Below are 16424 nucleotides of genomic sequence, written 5' to 3' on the forward strand. Positions count from 1 at the left end.
TAAATTGAAGTTTGACTTCCTGGGGAGTGCTTAAGGCATGACGGCTAAATAAATAAATAAAATAAAATAAACAGAAACAGGAAATGCAGAAGACAGTTTTTGCATAGTAAATAAAAATATGATGTCTTTCCATACGCATGAATGCAAAGGATACAAACAAAGTATCTGTACACGTGAACATATGTGCAAAGACACTTGTATACTCAGAAGTCTTTACTGTTTGCATTTGAATAATATTATCTTAAAACTTCTGCACCATTTGGCATTTTGTCTCTATCAATTTCTCACCAAAAGATGAATTGGAAGCAACACACCAAAATCAATCCACACTTGATCAAGGATACCAGAATATAAAACATGCGTGACGCGGGTGCGTGGTACTTACAGAGTACGGCAAGCAGGAGTGTCACGAGCAGCACGAGAAGGCTGGCGCGGTGGGAGAGGGCAGAGCTGCAGTGCATCTTGTTCTTCTTACAGATGCACACCTGAACTTTGACTTCTGTGTTGTTGGACAAAGGCGGCACCCCTGAGTCGGTGATGAGCAGCGGGAGCTGGTAGTTGGCTTTCTTCAGACTGTGCAGAAGCATGATCTGGGAGTGCGTGGCTGCAGGAGACATACAGAAGAAAAAAAGGAGGGTTTTAATGGATTAGCTGGCCGGTAATTGCCTGTCCTGCATGTACTGTCCATCTATTTCCGCATTACAAGCTACCTCTTCTGCAAAGCAAAACTAAATGTGTGCATTACAACTCCAAACTCAAGTAACTGGCGGCAAAGCCATTCCTGACAACTGAAGCGACGAAAATTGGCACCATTTAAGTTGCATAAGATTGTTACATTACGTTGCATCACATTTTAAAATTCCTTAAGAGACACGAGAAAAAAAAAATCGGAACGCCAGTTCACTTTATGCTGAAATGTGTCACAATGTGCAAAAGCTGCACATTTCACCTGTCGGCCAAGGCCGTTACCTCCAGGTTAGGTAACTAAGCTTCGTATTTAATTAGACAAACTACATCGTCCAACTGTGTGCTGAGAAATGTCAAAAAGCAGCACTAAAAAGTAAACATGTCACAGATATTGAAGCTCTTCTTTTTGTACGATACACCCCCACTTCTCTGGCTCATCAGTATCTTTTTAAAAATGTCAACACTGCAGTGTGAGATGAAGATTTCCCCAAAGTGTCTTTAAGCTCTGATCATGAACCGCTCTCTGTCAGCACCCTCAGATCTCTGTACAATCACACAGATCCTGTTTTTAACACACAACATATCATACATCTCGATTGCCTAATAGTGTGGATGTTTTACACTTGACCCAAATGCATTTGATTGGTGACACATTACAGAAAAAAAACAACAACAAGGAAATGTCTCAGTTAGGTCTTGTTGTTGTCCCAACACCATGACGAGAGCTTTGGCTTGAATTTCGTAAGTCTGACTGAACACCACTGTTCCAGACAATGCTCCTTTATTCTGTGATTTATTGATGGTGTTGGTGATGTAACATTCAAATCTCCCAGAGGTATTACTACTTTGGGCTGGGATCAGTACACTGTGAGGGCCATAGCTTTGCCAGGAGGGAGGCATTATTTTGTTAAGGCTTGTGAAGTCTCATTCATCTTTTCTATAGTTCATGTTACTGGACTGGAAGTTGGAGCATTTCCATTCGGGGCTGTGGAAAAGTGTAATGCGGGGGTAAACCTAGTCTTACATCAGCTACTTTATCATGGCACATGAAGATGAAAAGCTGGACCTACCGGCTCATATATCAAGATCTCTCTCGGGGAGTTGGGTTTTTAAAATGGATTCACTTGGATAAATTTCGTATGGATTTGACAAGGATGGTGCGGAGGCATAACTACAACAAAGAGATGATCGAGTTCAGCTCTTATCCACGCCTCTATTTTCTTCTACATGGCAACAGTGTTGGCCCAAACATGAACGACGAAGTAGTTTCTTTTGAAATTTCTAAAGGAATCGAATTAATATCGAAAGTTCTCACTTCGTCCCACCCTCTTGGCTTTTACTGTATATCAATTACTAAAACTACTACTGTACTGCATATAAATTGAAGCATATTAAATAGTGTTAAGTGTCACTCGAGTATCGTGTGACACTGTGCAGCTTGCAGGTGAAGAATGACTTACATGTTTTTCCCCTCTGGGCTTACTGCAGCTGTGTGCAATCAATCAGTTCTAACAACTCCTCTCTAACAAATCCATATGACTCAAACGGTGCTGATAACAGCTCTCGTACCAATACTCACTGCTCTCAACGCTTTCCATTCATGCAGCTGAGGGACGAGATTTCTTCTCCACGCTCTGGGGTCAGAAAGAAAACTAACTTCTTGTTTGTCTCTTAGCTTGTTAGCCTGTGGATATCACTCCTGCTTCCTGTGGACTTTGCAGACACTTGCTGCGACAGTTTGGTGAAATAAAACAACTTTTTGTACCTGTTTGTGGCAACAATTGTTTTATATTTTTAATTAACAAAATGTGATTGTTTCCTGGTCATATTTCTGCTCTTCTCGTGGTACAATTAATGTTGATACAAGTTATTAAAATGTTGCGTATTTAGGCTTCTGTCAAAATAATATGTTGCATCCGTATAATTATCACAGTATTTTAAGTAGAAACACTTGGATTTCAATGAATCTACTTCATGTAGCCAACAGCTTTTGGGAGGATAGCAAAGCGTATTGTTTTGCTTACACTCATACTTGCATATCAGGTCTCCCTTAAACTTTGTGTCCTGTAACACCCACAAATCTAATGGGGCCTCTAGTATTTAAAGACATCTGCTATGCAAAACAGAAGAAAAAAAACCAACTTCTCTAAAAGTTAAAAATAAAGAACACTGCTCATTGCAATAAAAGGGCTATAGTACTATTCAATTATCCAGGAGACTCATGTGTTTTGCTGTTTAGGAATATTTGTAACAAAAATATTTTCCCACATGCTTTTAATTGTATTTGTCTATGTTGTTGTTTAAAAATTAATTCAAAAACAATTGTAGTCAGAAGAGCAAAAACCTAGCTGCTGTATGTCTGGGCACCCATAAACGGAGGCTGTTTTCATAGAGAAGTACGCTGCACTGTCGAGGCATAACCACCAGCTCTCCCGGTTCCACACACACACACACACCCGCAGAAACACCCACACATGCACACGGAGTTGAGACGAGCGCAGTGCCAGTCCATTTCACTGGGAGCGGGCTCTCTCTCTGCTGGCCCTATCTGTCTCTTCCAGCGGTGGTGATTGAGGAGTGTCTGTACCTCCCTCTCCTGCTGTCAGTCACAGCTAATACCTCTGGGCAGGTTTTAGCTCTGGTCTGTCACTCAAACACACACACTGACAGCACCGTCGTTCATGCAACCCTGATTCAATGTCTTGGTTGTCTGTCTATCCGTCTCCCCACTTCCCTCACTGTATCATATTTCTCTTCATCCGTATCAGGTGATCTGTATGAACATCTGCAGTTAAGACTGCTCTGCTCTGTATACTGGATGGACTCCAATCAACACGGTGTGAATGGATATGAAATTGTACTCCGATTAATTGAGTTTGAAGTTCTTGGTGAAAAGAAAACCTGCACGAAAATGGCTGGAATTACCGCCTCGCGGTTGAATGCCTCCGCTAACCAGTTGGCTCACAGTTTACATCCATCTCTGTCCCGACTTATATCTTTCAAGGTATTTTATCAACAAAACCTTTTCCAACAGAACACAAAGTTGTGACCGTGATAGTAGGCGATGCAACAAATATGGATGTTCCTGCCAAGAATTGAAAAATCGAAAACGTGGATGTTTCACACACATCTTCAACCTGACAGCACAGAGGACCTATACAAACACCACACTTCAAAGGTGGACACCAGAGATTAGTGTCAACAACTCAGTATCTGACAAAATGTGAAATATAGTCGTAATCTCCTCTTCTGTTCCTGAGTTATGACATTGATTGATGGCCAGAAAATTGTTTTTTCAGAAAATGTTGATGTCATAGTGAGGTTGACCTTTGACCTTGTGGATATATATATATATATATATATATATATATATATATATATATATATATATATAATGTCATGACTTAATTATTTTAGTCAATTAGACATTTGGGTAAAATTTTGACATCATTAGCGTATGACTTATTGTATTATGGCCACAAACGTGGTTGGTGAGGTCCCAGTGACCTTTGACAACCATATTTCAATCCTTTCATCCTTGAGCCTAAGTGAACATATGTGTCAGATATGAAGGTGTTCGTGAGATACTGCGTTCATCATATGAGACATGCATGGAAAAAAAACACCAAAAACATAATGCTTCCTATCAGGGCTGTTGCTGACGCCGGCACATAAAAATGGACTCACATATAATGTGTTATTTTGTTGTGTGGAATGTTAAGCTCACTGTTGGTGAGTAAATTGTCAGGACCTCCGCCTGTCACTGTTTGTCGTTCCCTCTGTTTCCCCCGATCATCACCAGCCTGCGCGGGTCTCAGGGGCCTTCCACGCCTCCAGACTCTGCCCGAGTTCCTGCCCCGACCCCGGAAGGATACCGGGTCGGTAGTGACTGCTGTTGGCTTACAGCTATTCTGGACTTGCCTCTGTGCTCAATCCCTTGGACTATTCATCTGTTCTGTGTTAAGAATAAACCTGTGTTCTATCAAGTCATCTGCTGTGTGTGCGCATTTGGGTCCGTTCAAGCACCACCTCATAACATAAATAGGTATTTTATCCTATAAAAAAAAAAAACTCTGTCCAATTGTCTTTCAATGGGTGAAAAAAATTCCTCTTATCAAATTCCATTATAATATCTAACAATGCTCAGTTCAGTTCAGTCAAAGAGGATAAAAATCTAATTTCACGATAGAATACTCACAGTTAACCCGGGTCACCTTCCATGTTTTGTCGAGGCCGGGCTGTTTTCCCAGCTCTATCTTAAAGGGTGCAGCGTTGGGTGGGAGGTCCTTGTCCCATCCCCCAACGATGGCCACATTCATATCATGAGCATCCTCACACACTCGTGCTACCGATGGTACCACATAGGGGGCGTTGTCATTGTAGTCTTCCAGGTGAATGACCAATGTGCCGGTTCCTGTTGCTGGAGGGGTTCCTGGAAACAGAAGAAATATACAAATACAAGGACAGCGTAAAAGACAGAAGATGTAATCAATTCAAGCTGCAAAATTTAGTGCTCTGCTGTAGGCTGAGATGCTCATCAATTTGTGGAGAATGTGAAACATAATGATCTTGACAGATGTGCAAAGAGCCATAACACAATGTGGCTGCAGTAAAACATGGTGTACTCATGATTACTCATTTGGTTTCAGGGTTGTTGTTTTTTATTCCTGCCAAGTTAAAATGCGTTCAGCTGAAATCCAAGAGCAAGTCAAGACCTGACGCTTTTTAAAAAACAAAATGTCACTAAGCTTAATAAGATTCATGCTGCTCAGTTGACCTGATTTAACCCAAACAATACAAAACCGCATGTCATTTCGATGGCGGAAGAGCATGAATCACAGCGGCTCGTGTTTTTGCAAAAGAGCGTTTTGACTTGGCATTCGGCCGGCTTCTGTGTATGGATGAGATTACACCTTATTGAAGGATGCTGGGTTAAAAAGCAGCTTGGCTCTTCTCTATTATGGCTCTCTGTTTCACTGCGATTAGAGGTTATTAAAAAACCCACATGGCATCCAATAACAGCTCCAGAGGTCAGTCAGCAATTAACACCATAAGACAAGATCTATAATTGGAAAATGGGTCTACTCCATCTTTCAAGGTAAAATAATACATATATTTGCAGACAATTTAGGGTGGAGAGGGGAGAAAAACAAGTGCAGATATATGTGCAATAAATCCAGTCTGGGATTTTACGATGCCGTTAGAGGAAGCTGAACAGGCCGAGCAGGAGATGTTCCTGCCATGAAATGTTGATTTGGTGAAAGTTAACTTTTTAAGACAAACATAAAAAAATGACTAGGATGTTTTAAAGTTAAAACATGACATGAATTTGATGAGATAAATCTATTTCAGTTTTATCACAGGCAGATTTGGCCAGAACCTTGTGTTCAAATTATGATTTTAACCAGATAAGAATAAAATAAAGCTTTCCCATTTATCACTACACATGGCTTATGATGGCAACAGTGGCAGATTTACGACTCAAAATTCCTAGTAATTATTCAACATGGATCTTATAAATAGATAACTCCCATGTGGCTATCTCACATCCTGACTTGTCACTGTAGCGGAAGCCCAGGTGTATTCATGATGGCTGCATCCCGCTAAGGGAAGCGCCTGGTTTTGAGCTTACTGCTTCACTGTCACGGCTTGTTGGGACACATAATGGAACAGAGTCATCATTAATTCCACTTGTGCTGTCCCTTCTCTGACAAGTTGCATCATCTGCTGTGATAAAGGTCTATTGGCTGATTAGAATGACAGCCGTAGCTTGCTGGCTAATCGAGTCATGAGTTGGCTGACAACAATATTTCAGACAGATTGTTTTTATGTTGACTTCTTTCATGGTGAGAATCTTGACAAAATAATTCCTCCCTCCTCACAATTATGGCATCGTGTTGAAAGATTGAGTCTAAAACTGCTTGTCCCAGACAAACAGACCGCATTCCTCATCAACTGAAGTTCAATACAGAATAAATGGGAAATTAAAAAAGTGTTCTCTTTTCCTGCAGTGTGGAGCTAGTTAATCATACTATTATAAATCTGATGACAAAGAATGGATGAACAGACTGTTATTTTTGTTCTGATATAAACCTGTGTGGCTGGTCAGACTTCATACATACTCATTTTTAAGGATCAGTGAGATTGAAAAATATAAGAGATGATCTGGGGCAACGTTGGTTGGAGTCCCTGGAGTGTAAACCCTAAATCCAATAAACAGCATGGGAAGAACTGACATCCTGAATCTGAAGCCTGTTAACTACAGGTGCATACACAGATATCCTCTATGTGTTAAAACCCACAAACTAATGTAACCACATTACTTGATGATTTTTGAATGCTGTGGAAGTTGTGTTGCAAGCTACCTGGATGACTGCAGCTTATATTCAAACAGATCTCACACTTTTCCTTCTTTGTTGTTTTGAAATGGTTAAAAACAAAAATACACCTCCCACCAAACTCTTCATTACTAAACCTCGCTCTTACTACAACCCCATGTACACAACTTCAGCATGGGAAAAATTCAAAGCTGGACAGGCCCGCCACCTATGTTTGCTAATATATGGTTGTACAAAATTTGTCCACGTTTGGGAAAGAGCTTTATCAGTTATCTGAATGCAATAATGAATTCTGTTCATTAAATTCAATAACAAACTATTTCTTAAAGAGCACTCAAAATGAAAGTCTTTGCATGGTTTCCTTCATGATGACTTTAAATGGAAAGACAAGAGTAGCTGTCAAGTTGGCATAATATAAATGGTCTGCACTTAGCGTCTTTTCACCTCAGCAGTCTACAAGCACTTTACAATATTTCCCATTCAAACACACACTTAGAGACAAATGACCACAGAGCTTCAATGCAAGGTGCTCGCTTGTCATCAGGAGCAACTTAGGGTTCAGTTTCTTGCCTAGGGACCCCGACGATTAGTGGCCAACCCATTCTGCCATCTGAGCCACAGCCGCCCCACACGTGTTTCATTTATTTTTCATGTACATATAGTCTGGGTGTAAACATGCCCTGCATCTGACTTATACCACACACTGCAATTGCTTTTTCAGTGCATGCACAATAACTACTTACCTTGAAAAATTCACATGGCTCAATAATATAAATGTCAAATGCCCTTTGAATATATATTAAATGAAAAAATTCCCCATCTCCATGCTGAGGCTATTTATTTACTCACAACCTCTTAAACAGAAGCAACATAAAATGCTTCCCGGGCTGCTAAATCCCTCTGGCAGGGTGTTGGCGGAAAGTATCCAAGTGCTAAATATTTACTATTTGTGTAAATGCATGAATGTACTGCATGTCAAGCACAGTGAAACCTTAAAGTCATGTGTAGGTGCTGAGTCTTTACAATAATGGTTGTAATCCAACACCCATAAAGACACCTCCCCATCCACACAGGCACACAAAGCTTGTTTTAGCTGCCTGCACTCCCACTAACACACATGCAATGGGTCAGTTACAAAGCTGAAGTACCCTCACTGCACCAGAAGAAAAGCAGTAGTGATAACAATAAATGAGCATACCTCAAACTCAATCTGAAAATATTAGTTGGGTGAAGCAAATCAAGACTTTCAGACACAAGAGAAGTGAATGATGGATAGCAGAACCAGATTGAAACCAAAATATTTTCTGCTCAAGATTCCTTCATTGCATGTCTGCATGGAAGTCCTATCTACAACTGCTGAGAGTGTTTAGCAGATAATCATCATGATCTGTTCGCTAAACTCAAAAATTTAATTTCATTCTCAGCTGTAAAACCATCACCAGATTGTGATTATAAGAGATAGGGAGAAATCAAATGTAATGGTTGCGAGTTTGGCATTTTTTTTTTTAACTGTTTAATAATCGTGAAATGACTGCAATCTCGGCACTCGCTTGCTTTTTCTGTATGCAGTCGAGGAATGAAACAAAAACAGCAAACAGGCTTTATATATATACTGTCGATAAGTGTGGGTGTGACCATATCAGCGGCAGATCGAGAGCGAAGAGAAATCACTTCAGCAAAAGCAGACAGAAAATGTGTTCAAAAGCAAATCAAAGAGAATAGCTCTTCAAGCGAGACCCGAGATAATCTATTATCACTGGAGACGTTAGACCCGGAGAGTGAGGATAGGGCCTGGATCCCCCTCCCCGTCAGTGAAAAGATGCAAATTTCAACCCATTTGTAGTGGGAGAGGGTGCCTCTGTGCTTGGCTAACTTTAAATGAAGCTGTTTGTCTTCCTAAATGAATACCCCCCACACCTAATCACTCTATTTTTTTTCTGCTGCTGCCTTCTCCCACTCGTCCTTATCTGCGTTGCATCATGCCCGTGTCATCATCAGCCCACTTCGGCATCAATGGAGCTTGTCTGCTGGCCTCTGCTTCACACCGCTTTGTCACAAAAGTTCTGATTAAAAACACTACAAGTTTCTGAAGGAGACAGGCAATTTATGGATCTTTGCATTGTGTTACACCCACCTCTACATGTTAGGCACTACAAAAGGACATAAAAAGTAAAGCAGGAGATATTAAAAGCAGAGTGTTTCCTGTGATGCCAAAAGAAGATGAGTTCTTTTCAGGGTAATGAAACCATCACATGTAACAGAGTTCTGGTTGCAGCAGAGTTCCTGTGCAATTAAACAGAGGTTTCGATCTCCAAGTACACTTCTTGAAAAATGAATGGCAGTGCAAAGAGAATAGGGCACATACCGGCCACGTTAATGTGAAACAAGAAGCTCGCTGCCTCTCAGGAACTCCGGGTGATCCAGAGTGCTTTGTGCGCGTCATTTAAAACTCGACTCTCTCCCTCTAACTCAGATAATATTTGCACTCTGAGGGACTTAGTCAATTATTATATTGTTTTAGGAGTTTCTGCATTCCAACCTCACATTTCCTGTCTTAATAGCCATCTCGGTGGGTAATGAAACAACAGCCACAGCAATTAACTGCTGTTCATAGCAGTTTAGTATTATGCTGTTTCAGGTCTGTGCCCACATTTCCTTCCAAAAGGCACAGTTCCCTTTAAATGTAGAGCTGTATGTCTATGAATCTGTTATCATTAATATCTCCAGTGGGTCTGTCTGGATAGAAAATTTGTTTATACGCTTTGATTCTTTTCAGTTATAAGGGATTTGAAGGAATTATTCATTTAACAGGCAGAACATTTTATGGCAAAACCATTTGATTAACAAGATACGAGTCAACAGTGATATGCAAGAGGCTGTGTGAGACTGCACTTAGGTACAGTAGGGCTTTGAGTTAGCACAGATGTAAGGCTGGTAAAATGTCAGCATGCAGATTTTAGTAGGTTTAATATTTATACCATACACAATATCTGCTGTATACATCTATCAGTATTGGAATTGTGGTGATGATGGTGCTATTTGTGCACTAATTGTTTCAATTCATCCTGTGGGGGTCATGAATGCCTGAACCAAATGTCATGGCAATCCATTCACAAGTTGTGGACACTCAACCCTAAAAAGCAAAAATGTCAATCTCGTGTCACTGCTTGAGGAAATACCAAAGTCAGTATCATTCAGCTTCTGGGGACCAAATATGTTGGTAAAAAAAAAATGCCATTACAATATGTACAACAGTTGCTGAAATAGCAACAGATTCAAATCCCAGCAGGTCCACCACCAGCATGACTAAATACAGAATTGCAGTAGAGTGAGACATCCTGCTGCACACTCCATGCCTACTGGTCTTTATTACAGTCCATTACCCTTCAGCAGTGGTCAACCCTGGGGATTTTTCTATGTATTGTAAAACTTAATCTGAGCCTGCAAGTAAAGTTTCAATTGTCAAATCTGATACGAGCCAGCTGCCTTTGAGGAGCTGTCATTTTAGCATCTTGGTAACAGGGCAGAATGGCATTAATGTCGGTTGAATTCCCTCCACTGTTTTGCTCTGCAGCGCTCATTTTTTCCAATGAGTGGCCCATTTGTTTGGGGTTTGATTAGGTTGCAGGAACGAAGCCAGAAAGTTGTGAAACTTGCATAATGCTAAGTAACTTCTTAATTCAAATGACAAGTGTTTTTACTACAAATTAGATAATTAATGGTGTATTATTTTCACTGAAAAACTGAACAGGCCAAAGCTAAAATTAACTTTACACAAGTGGGGATCGATTCTAATAAATTGGTTTCAGAGCATGAATTACACTAATTAACGAATGAGATGAGGTTTAATTGTCCCCATCAAAGTAACTCTTGAATATTAAAAAGAGTGACGTCTGGGAGCCAATTTAGGCAGACGACTCCAGTAGCAGGGCAGCACTCACACGAGTCTACTCATAAATTTCCAAAGCACATTTTGCAATGCGGTGGCCCATTTAAAATGATTTCTGTCTGGAATGCTAAGAATTTGCAATAATCAAGCATTGGAGCATTTTCTGGTAAACCCTGCTGGATGTGTTTCTGCTGCTCTTACAGTATTTTTAAAGGCCAGTGAACCACCTGTAGGCCTATTGCTTGTATGATCCACAAGAGTTGTTTCACAGTGCTATGCTTAAGGGGAGAGATACAATATGTTCAAATAATCCCTCTGTAAACATTGTTATGTGACATTTATTCATGACAGTATTTTTAAAGTAATAATGATCCTTTTAAATTATCTTTTTAAATAAATGTTTGAAGGTGATTAAGAAGCATTAAATACGATCTTTTGGGATTGCTGAAAAACTTTGACACTTCACAACCGCTCACTTATGACATGCTGAAAAAAGTCAAGCAGGTCTCTCACGGATAAACTGAAAAATCTTCAAGCGATCGTTAGAATTTTGGCCTATTTTGAAGTCAGTAATAGATCAAAAACATTTTGCAGAACATATATTTGTGGTATGGATGCAGGAGCGATGTAAGTTGAAGAAATTCTGTACTGAGACTATTCCTTTAGGCTTTGCTTGCTTGCTCTATCTCCAGCGTCCACCACTACCCCCAACACTTCCACCTGCCCCTGGCTGGCAGTTAGACAGCCCTGTTATTCTCCCATCGGCCCAGAGATGAGAGGAGCAAGCAGACTGATTGACTCCTGGGGCTGTCAGGGCTAATCCACAGCTATAGGCAACACACCGAGCTTTCTTTCCTTCTTCCCTTGCTTTCTCCTCATATCTCTCCATCTACCCCCCCGAACACTCTTTTGCCCCCAATACTTTTGCTTTAGGCTAATGCTCCCTCTCTGTCTGACTGTCACTTTGTGTTGTTATCACTTTATGTTTTCTCTTTCTGTTGTCTGACTTTTTCTCCCCGCTGTTGTGGAGGAATGAAAAGACGGGGTTGTGACCAGCAGCGGTTTGCGAGGTAGCAATCTCTGCTCCTGCATGGTATGGTGAGTGTAAAATCCATGATCTGTTTAGACTTGGATTTTTCTCCTGGGGGGAGGGGGGATGGGGTGTTAAAGTTTTAGGAGAGGAGGTGAAAACCGGGAGCACAACAAATTCGAAGGAGGTTAAAAAAAAAAAAGTACTGCCGGTTCCGTTTTCATTTTTTGGCAAAGTCATACATTTGATCAGTTCTTCTTACTGTGAAATAAGTCTGGCAAATGTACTGGCCACCGGTGAATTCACAGGATGAAGAGGGGTCTACTTGTAGAGCTAGTCAAGGACGAAGCTGAAACAAGACTATTCTTATTTGGCAACATTTCTTTTTCTCATTAGAATAACCATTACATGCCAGGACGGCTTGGGTACAAACAACTAGTGGACGATGCCCTTGGCTAAAAATATTCACCATTGTTATTGCGATTATTATTTTGCTCAGCCACATAAAGGTAGATGATGAAGGGAATTAAATAACAACAAGCAGGGACTTCGAGGAAGCCAGGAGAAGGGCTTGTGTATGAGGAATGGCTCATTGGAAAATGTCACAGTATATCATGCTGCAGCTAAACAGTCAGGAAGACTAATTCACAGGTGGACTAGAGCAAGGTAATAGAGGAGAAAGAGAAAAGACAAATGAAGGTAAGATGTAAAATGAGAGCAGGAAGAGATGGAGCCAGCTTTAGAGGGGTGTGATTGTCAAAATTATGTGATTATATGAAGTGTCTAGTGTGCTGAAAATTTCCACACAAATCTAGTGAAATCTTTTCTCCATCAATTTACAGTGTTGTGCAGCAAAATGGAAAACTTACACTCTGAATTACCACCTGAACAACACCGAGCCATAATCCAAACAAACACGGCTGCAGTTTAAATTTTTTCTTCTGCGACAGAGTCCGCTCTTCTTCAAACTGTCACACGACTCCATTCAAACACATCCTGCCACAGTACCGGCAACAATCACAAATGTTATTTGGCGGTCTGCATACAATCATGCTGAAATACTTCTTTTACCTTTGCTACGTGTTGAACAGGAACATGCTGTATTGTTGTCAGTTAAAATGACAATAAAGTCATGTGCTACCACAGCCAGCACGAACATTATACAACCAGAAGAGAAATCACAGCACAGAATATCAAAACAGTAGATACCCTCCCCCAAAAAATTGACAAACAACGACCCAGCACCTATGCTGCATAGGTTATCTATATATGTCTTCATATTCATGCAAAAGGTGAACTAAAGCAGTTACATTAACACTTTGTAATAGATTAAAAAGTAGTGTTTAAATAAAAACATTCAAGGCTGCAACAATTTTAAGACATGGAATTATTTTTAAGCATCCTAAAATATCTTAAATCTGAGAAACACGTAGATCACTTTAGTTTAAAATGAAGACAATGAATCCAAACTATGAAATATTGGAAAGCAAACCAATGAGAAAAAGTGTATTTGATGAGTTTCAGCACAACTTTAATCTCAAGACAGACAAAAATAAACCACTTGCACTAAGAAAAACCATACAACGCCTTTGTGAATCTGTTTCTGATATGACAGATACTGCAGCTGTGACTGCTTTGTTTATATTTGAAATCTTTAAGAGTAAATCTTACTCAAATACTGATTCAACATGAGAAGATGAATGTATCATATCATATTTCTGTATGATTTTACTCCCTCCTTATAGGCCAGTTAAGAAACAAACAAAGAAAACACACTACATATTACAGTGTAAAAACTTAAAGACACTACATGAATTGATTTAAATGGATAAACCGATATTTAATTTCAAAAATAGTTATTGATACACCATCCTTTGACCAGTTCATCTCATAGAAAGAGAAGGTGCTTTTACCTATCTGTGCTCTCACTGTAAAGCTGAAGGAAACTGTAGCCTATCTGTTGTTGTATATTTTCCTGTTCCTTCCTATCCGTCTTGCCGCCGTGTAAATCCCAGACCTTGTTAAAACTCCCTTCAGATAACCCACTTCATTCTGTCCCATCACTCATCAGTCTCCTCAGGGCTTTGGCAAACACTATCACATGACACTCTGCTAATCTGATTGGCTGATCAGAACTGTAAATGAAACCAGCCAGAACCAATTACAATAGGCACAAGTCATTAAGAGAGATGACTTCGGGGAGAGAAGCGGTGCTGGGGACAGGTGCATCGCTGCTAGTCTGGCAAATTACTTTCAGAATGGACTGTGGGTTATCAGTTGCGTGCTATTATACCAAGTGATTGGAAAAGGAGGGTACTGATACAGTTTAAAGTGCGCTTCAGACAGGAAGCTCTCTTTTTGCTAATAAAACACCAAAACTGCCCTCCATAGGAGTTTTATTTTATTTTGGTCTGCTCCCAGAAATAAACTCAAGCGCAAGATTTATTTTTCTGTGATAAGCAACCATTTCAAAATGAAACAGTAAAAAAAACTTTGGTTGTTAAACTCAGACTATTTATTGCACTAAAACATGACCTATCTGAAATGATAAAAAGCTCTTTTTAAACAGTTTAACTTTGTGTAGTTCTGGCTGCAGTATAAACAGCAACAAACCAAAATTAGTAACATGTTCAAAAGCAATTAAAGACCGAACATGCACCTGCTCTTCCCCATCTTATATTACCATAATATGGGACCATTTTTTTTTTGCCAGACTGTCTATGGGCCTCCTTCACAGAATCCACTGACAGTAAAAGGAGGAAAATCATCGAGGTGAATATTAACAATCACTGATGACTGATACCTGATGTGATGACATACTTTTAGTCCTGGCTTTCTGCTTCCTGGCTCGCTGTTGCACTGCAACTGCTGGCATCATTGACCTGAATGGTGCCATCGATAAGTTTCTTGCTCACACCTGTCCTATGATTAGCTTCAAGCCACCCTGTTAATTGCCTGTTTTTTCTGACCATTTGTCACCCTGGATTTAATTCGTATTCTTGATATCCTTGTTGGATATGTAAACAGTAAAAATGCGCGCTGAATGCATGTGCATTTGCAATGTCTTACATCACAGCCAGGGGTAAATGCACTCTCTATGGCACAACTAAAGTTTTAAATAAATTAGCTTTTCTTTTTCCTGCTAACAAAAGCAAGAACTTCAGAAACTACAAGTTGTAGCATCTTATTATTTGATAAGTCTGTAACCAAGCAAATTTACACTGTTTATGTAAAACAGATGGAATATTTAATCGTTGATAAACATGTTAGCATGATTTGATTTCCTAATTAGCACTAAATACAATGTACATAATGCAGAATATCAGCCAAGGCTGATGGGAATTTAATTCGTTTTGCTGGTATTTAGTCAGAAATTTTGAATAATAAAAAAAAGCTGACCTTGTGATGGAGCTGGAGGAATAGTCAGGGGAACAACAGCGTCATTAGGAATTCAATGTCAGAGGACCATGAATGTTGTTATAAAATATATTGGAATACCATTAAATACTTTTGAAGTAATTTACACATTGAATTCTGATTACAATGAGCAGAATTAAATTAATTAAAACTCTTATTAATACCAGGTGTAAATGTAATCAGATATTACGATCCAGATTATATATCCATAAACAGACACAGGTACAAATGAGGTCTTTTGATCTTATTACCAAACTCACCAGCTGTCATCTTTGTCTGCTTGGATCTCCTGAACTTTGTATTTATTTTTCATTCAACACAGGCAAACAAGCACAGAGGGTATCTAAGAACTACCACATAAAATATCAACTTTACCCAAGTCGCAATAACTCATGAAGTCCACCTTTGTGTCATGCTGAGGTGATGTTTCACATCCACAGGAGGAAGGGGATTCATAAATATACAGCATACGAGCGGTTTCTTGCAGATCCTCACATGGAAGGTGTTAATTGAGGTGGCTTTTAAAGCGACTCAGAAACTGCGAGGCTGCATAATTAAAACACCCTCCAACCCCTGCACAGATAGATAAACACACGCACTGACGTACACAGATGGTGCCTTCAACTCTTCATCGGGAACTAAGCCTCTGACAGACTTCCTATGTTGATCTAATGACATGCTTTCCAGATAAACTGAGACACTCTCTATCAGCCGTGTTTGCCTGATTCCATCATCTGACTTCATTTTTCATTATCTATCCCTTTCCATCACTACCCACTCATCTCATTTCATTTGGATCCCTGTCATTAAAACCACAAACCCACATTTCTGACAGAGATGTGCTTTTTGAGTTCCAATCATATTGAATGTACTCAGTTTCAATGTAAATAGTTTCAGTGATATATAAAAAGAGTTTGCCTGGTATCACCGCGCTCAGATAGAAGCCCTCTTGCTGAGTGGGCAGAGGCATGCTTATTTTAACGTGCCAGGTGCAGCGATAACATCTGATCAGTGCATGAATCAGTATTCCAAGGACACAAGAGAAGCAGCGGCCTGATAACAG

General features: G+C 39.9%; 1 protein-coding gene across 1 annotated transcript in view; it reads right to left on the reverse strand.

Annotated features, from left to right (window-relative positions):
• The window catches only part of cdh13 (cadherin 13, H-cadherin (heart)), a 315876-nt gene that overhangs the window by 13226 nt on the left and 286226 nt on the right, over window positions 1-16424 (reverse strand). Inside the window, exons 13-14 of the mRNA XM_069705349.1 lie at window positions 4886-5119; window positions 386-604 (exon numbers count right to left, since the gene is read on the reverse strand). Coding sequence (XP_069561450.1) covers window positions 386-604; window positions 4886-5119 — 453 coding nt within the window. The remainder of the gene's footprint in view (window positions 1-385; window positions 605-4885; window positions 5120-16424) is intronic.

This window comes from Brachyistius frenatus, unplaced genomic scaffold (genome assembly GCF_029030835.1).
Source record: "Brachyistius frenatus isolate BFR_SWC_R1_liver_20210118 unplaced genomic scaffold, ASM2903083v1 Contig_55, whole genome shotgun sequence".
Classification (NCBI taxonomy): Eukaryota; Metazoa; Chordata; class Actinopteri; family Embiotocidae; genus Brachyistius; species Brachyistius frenatus.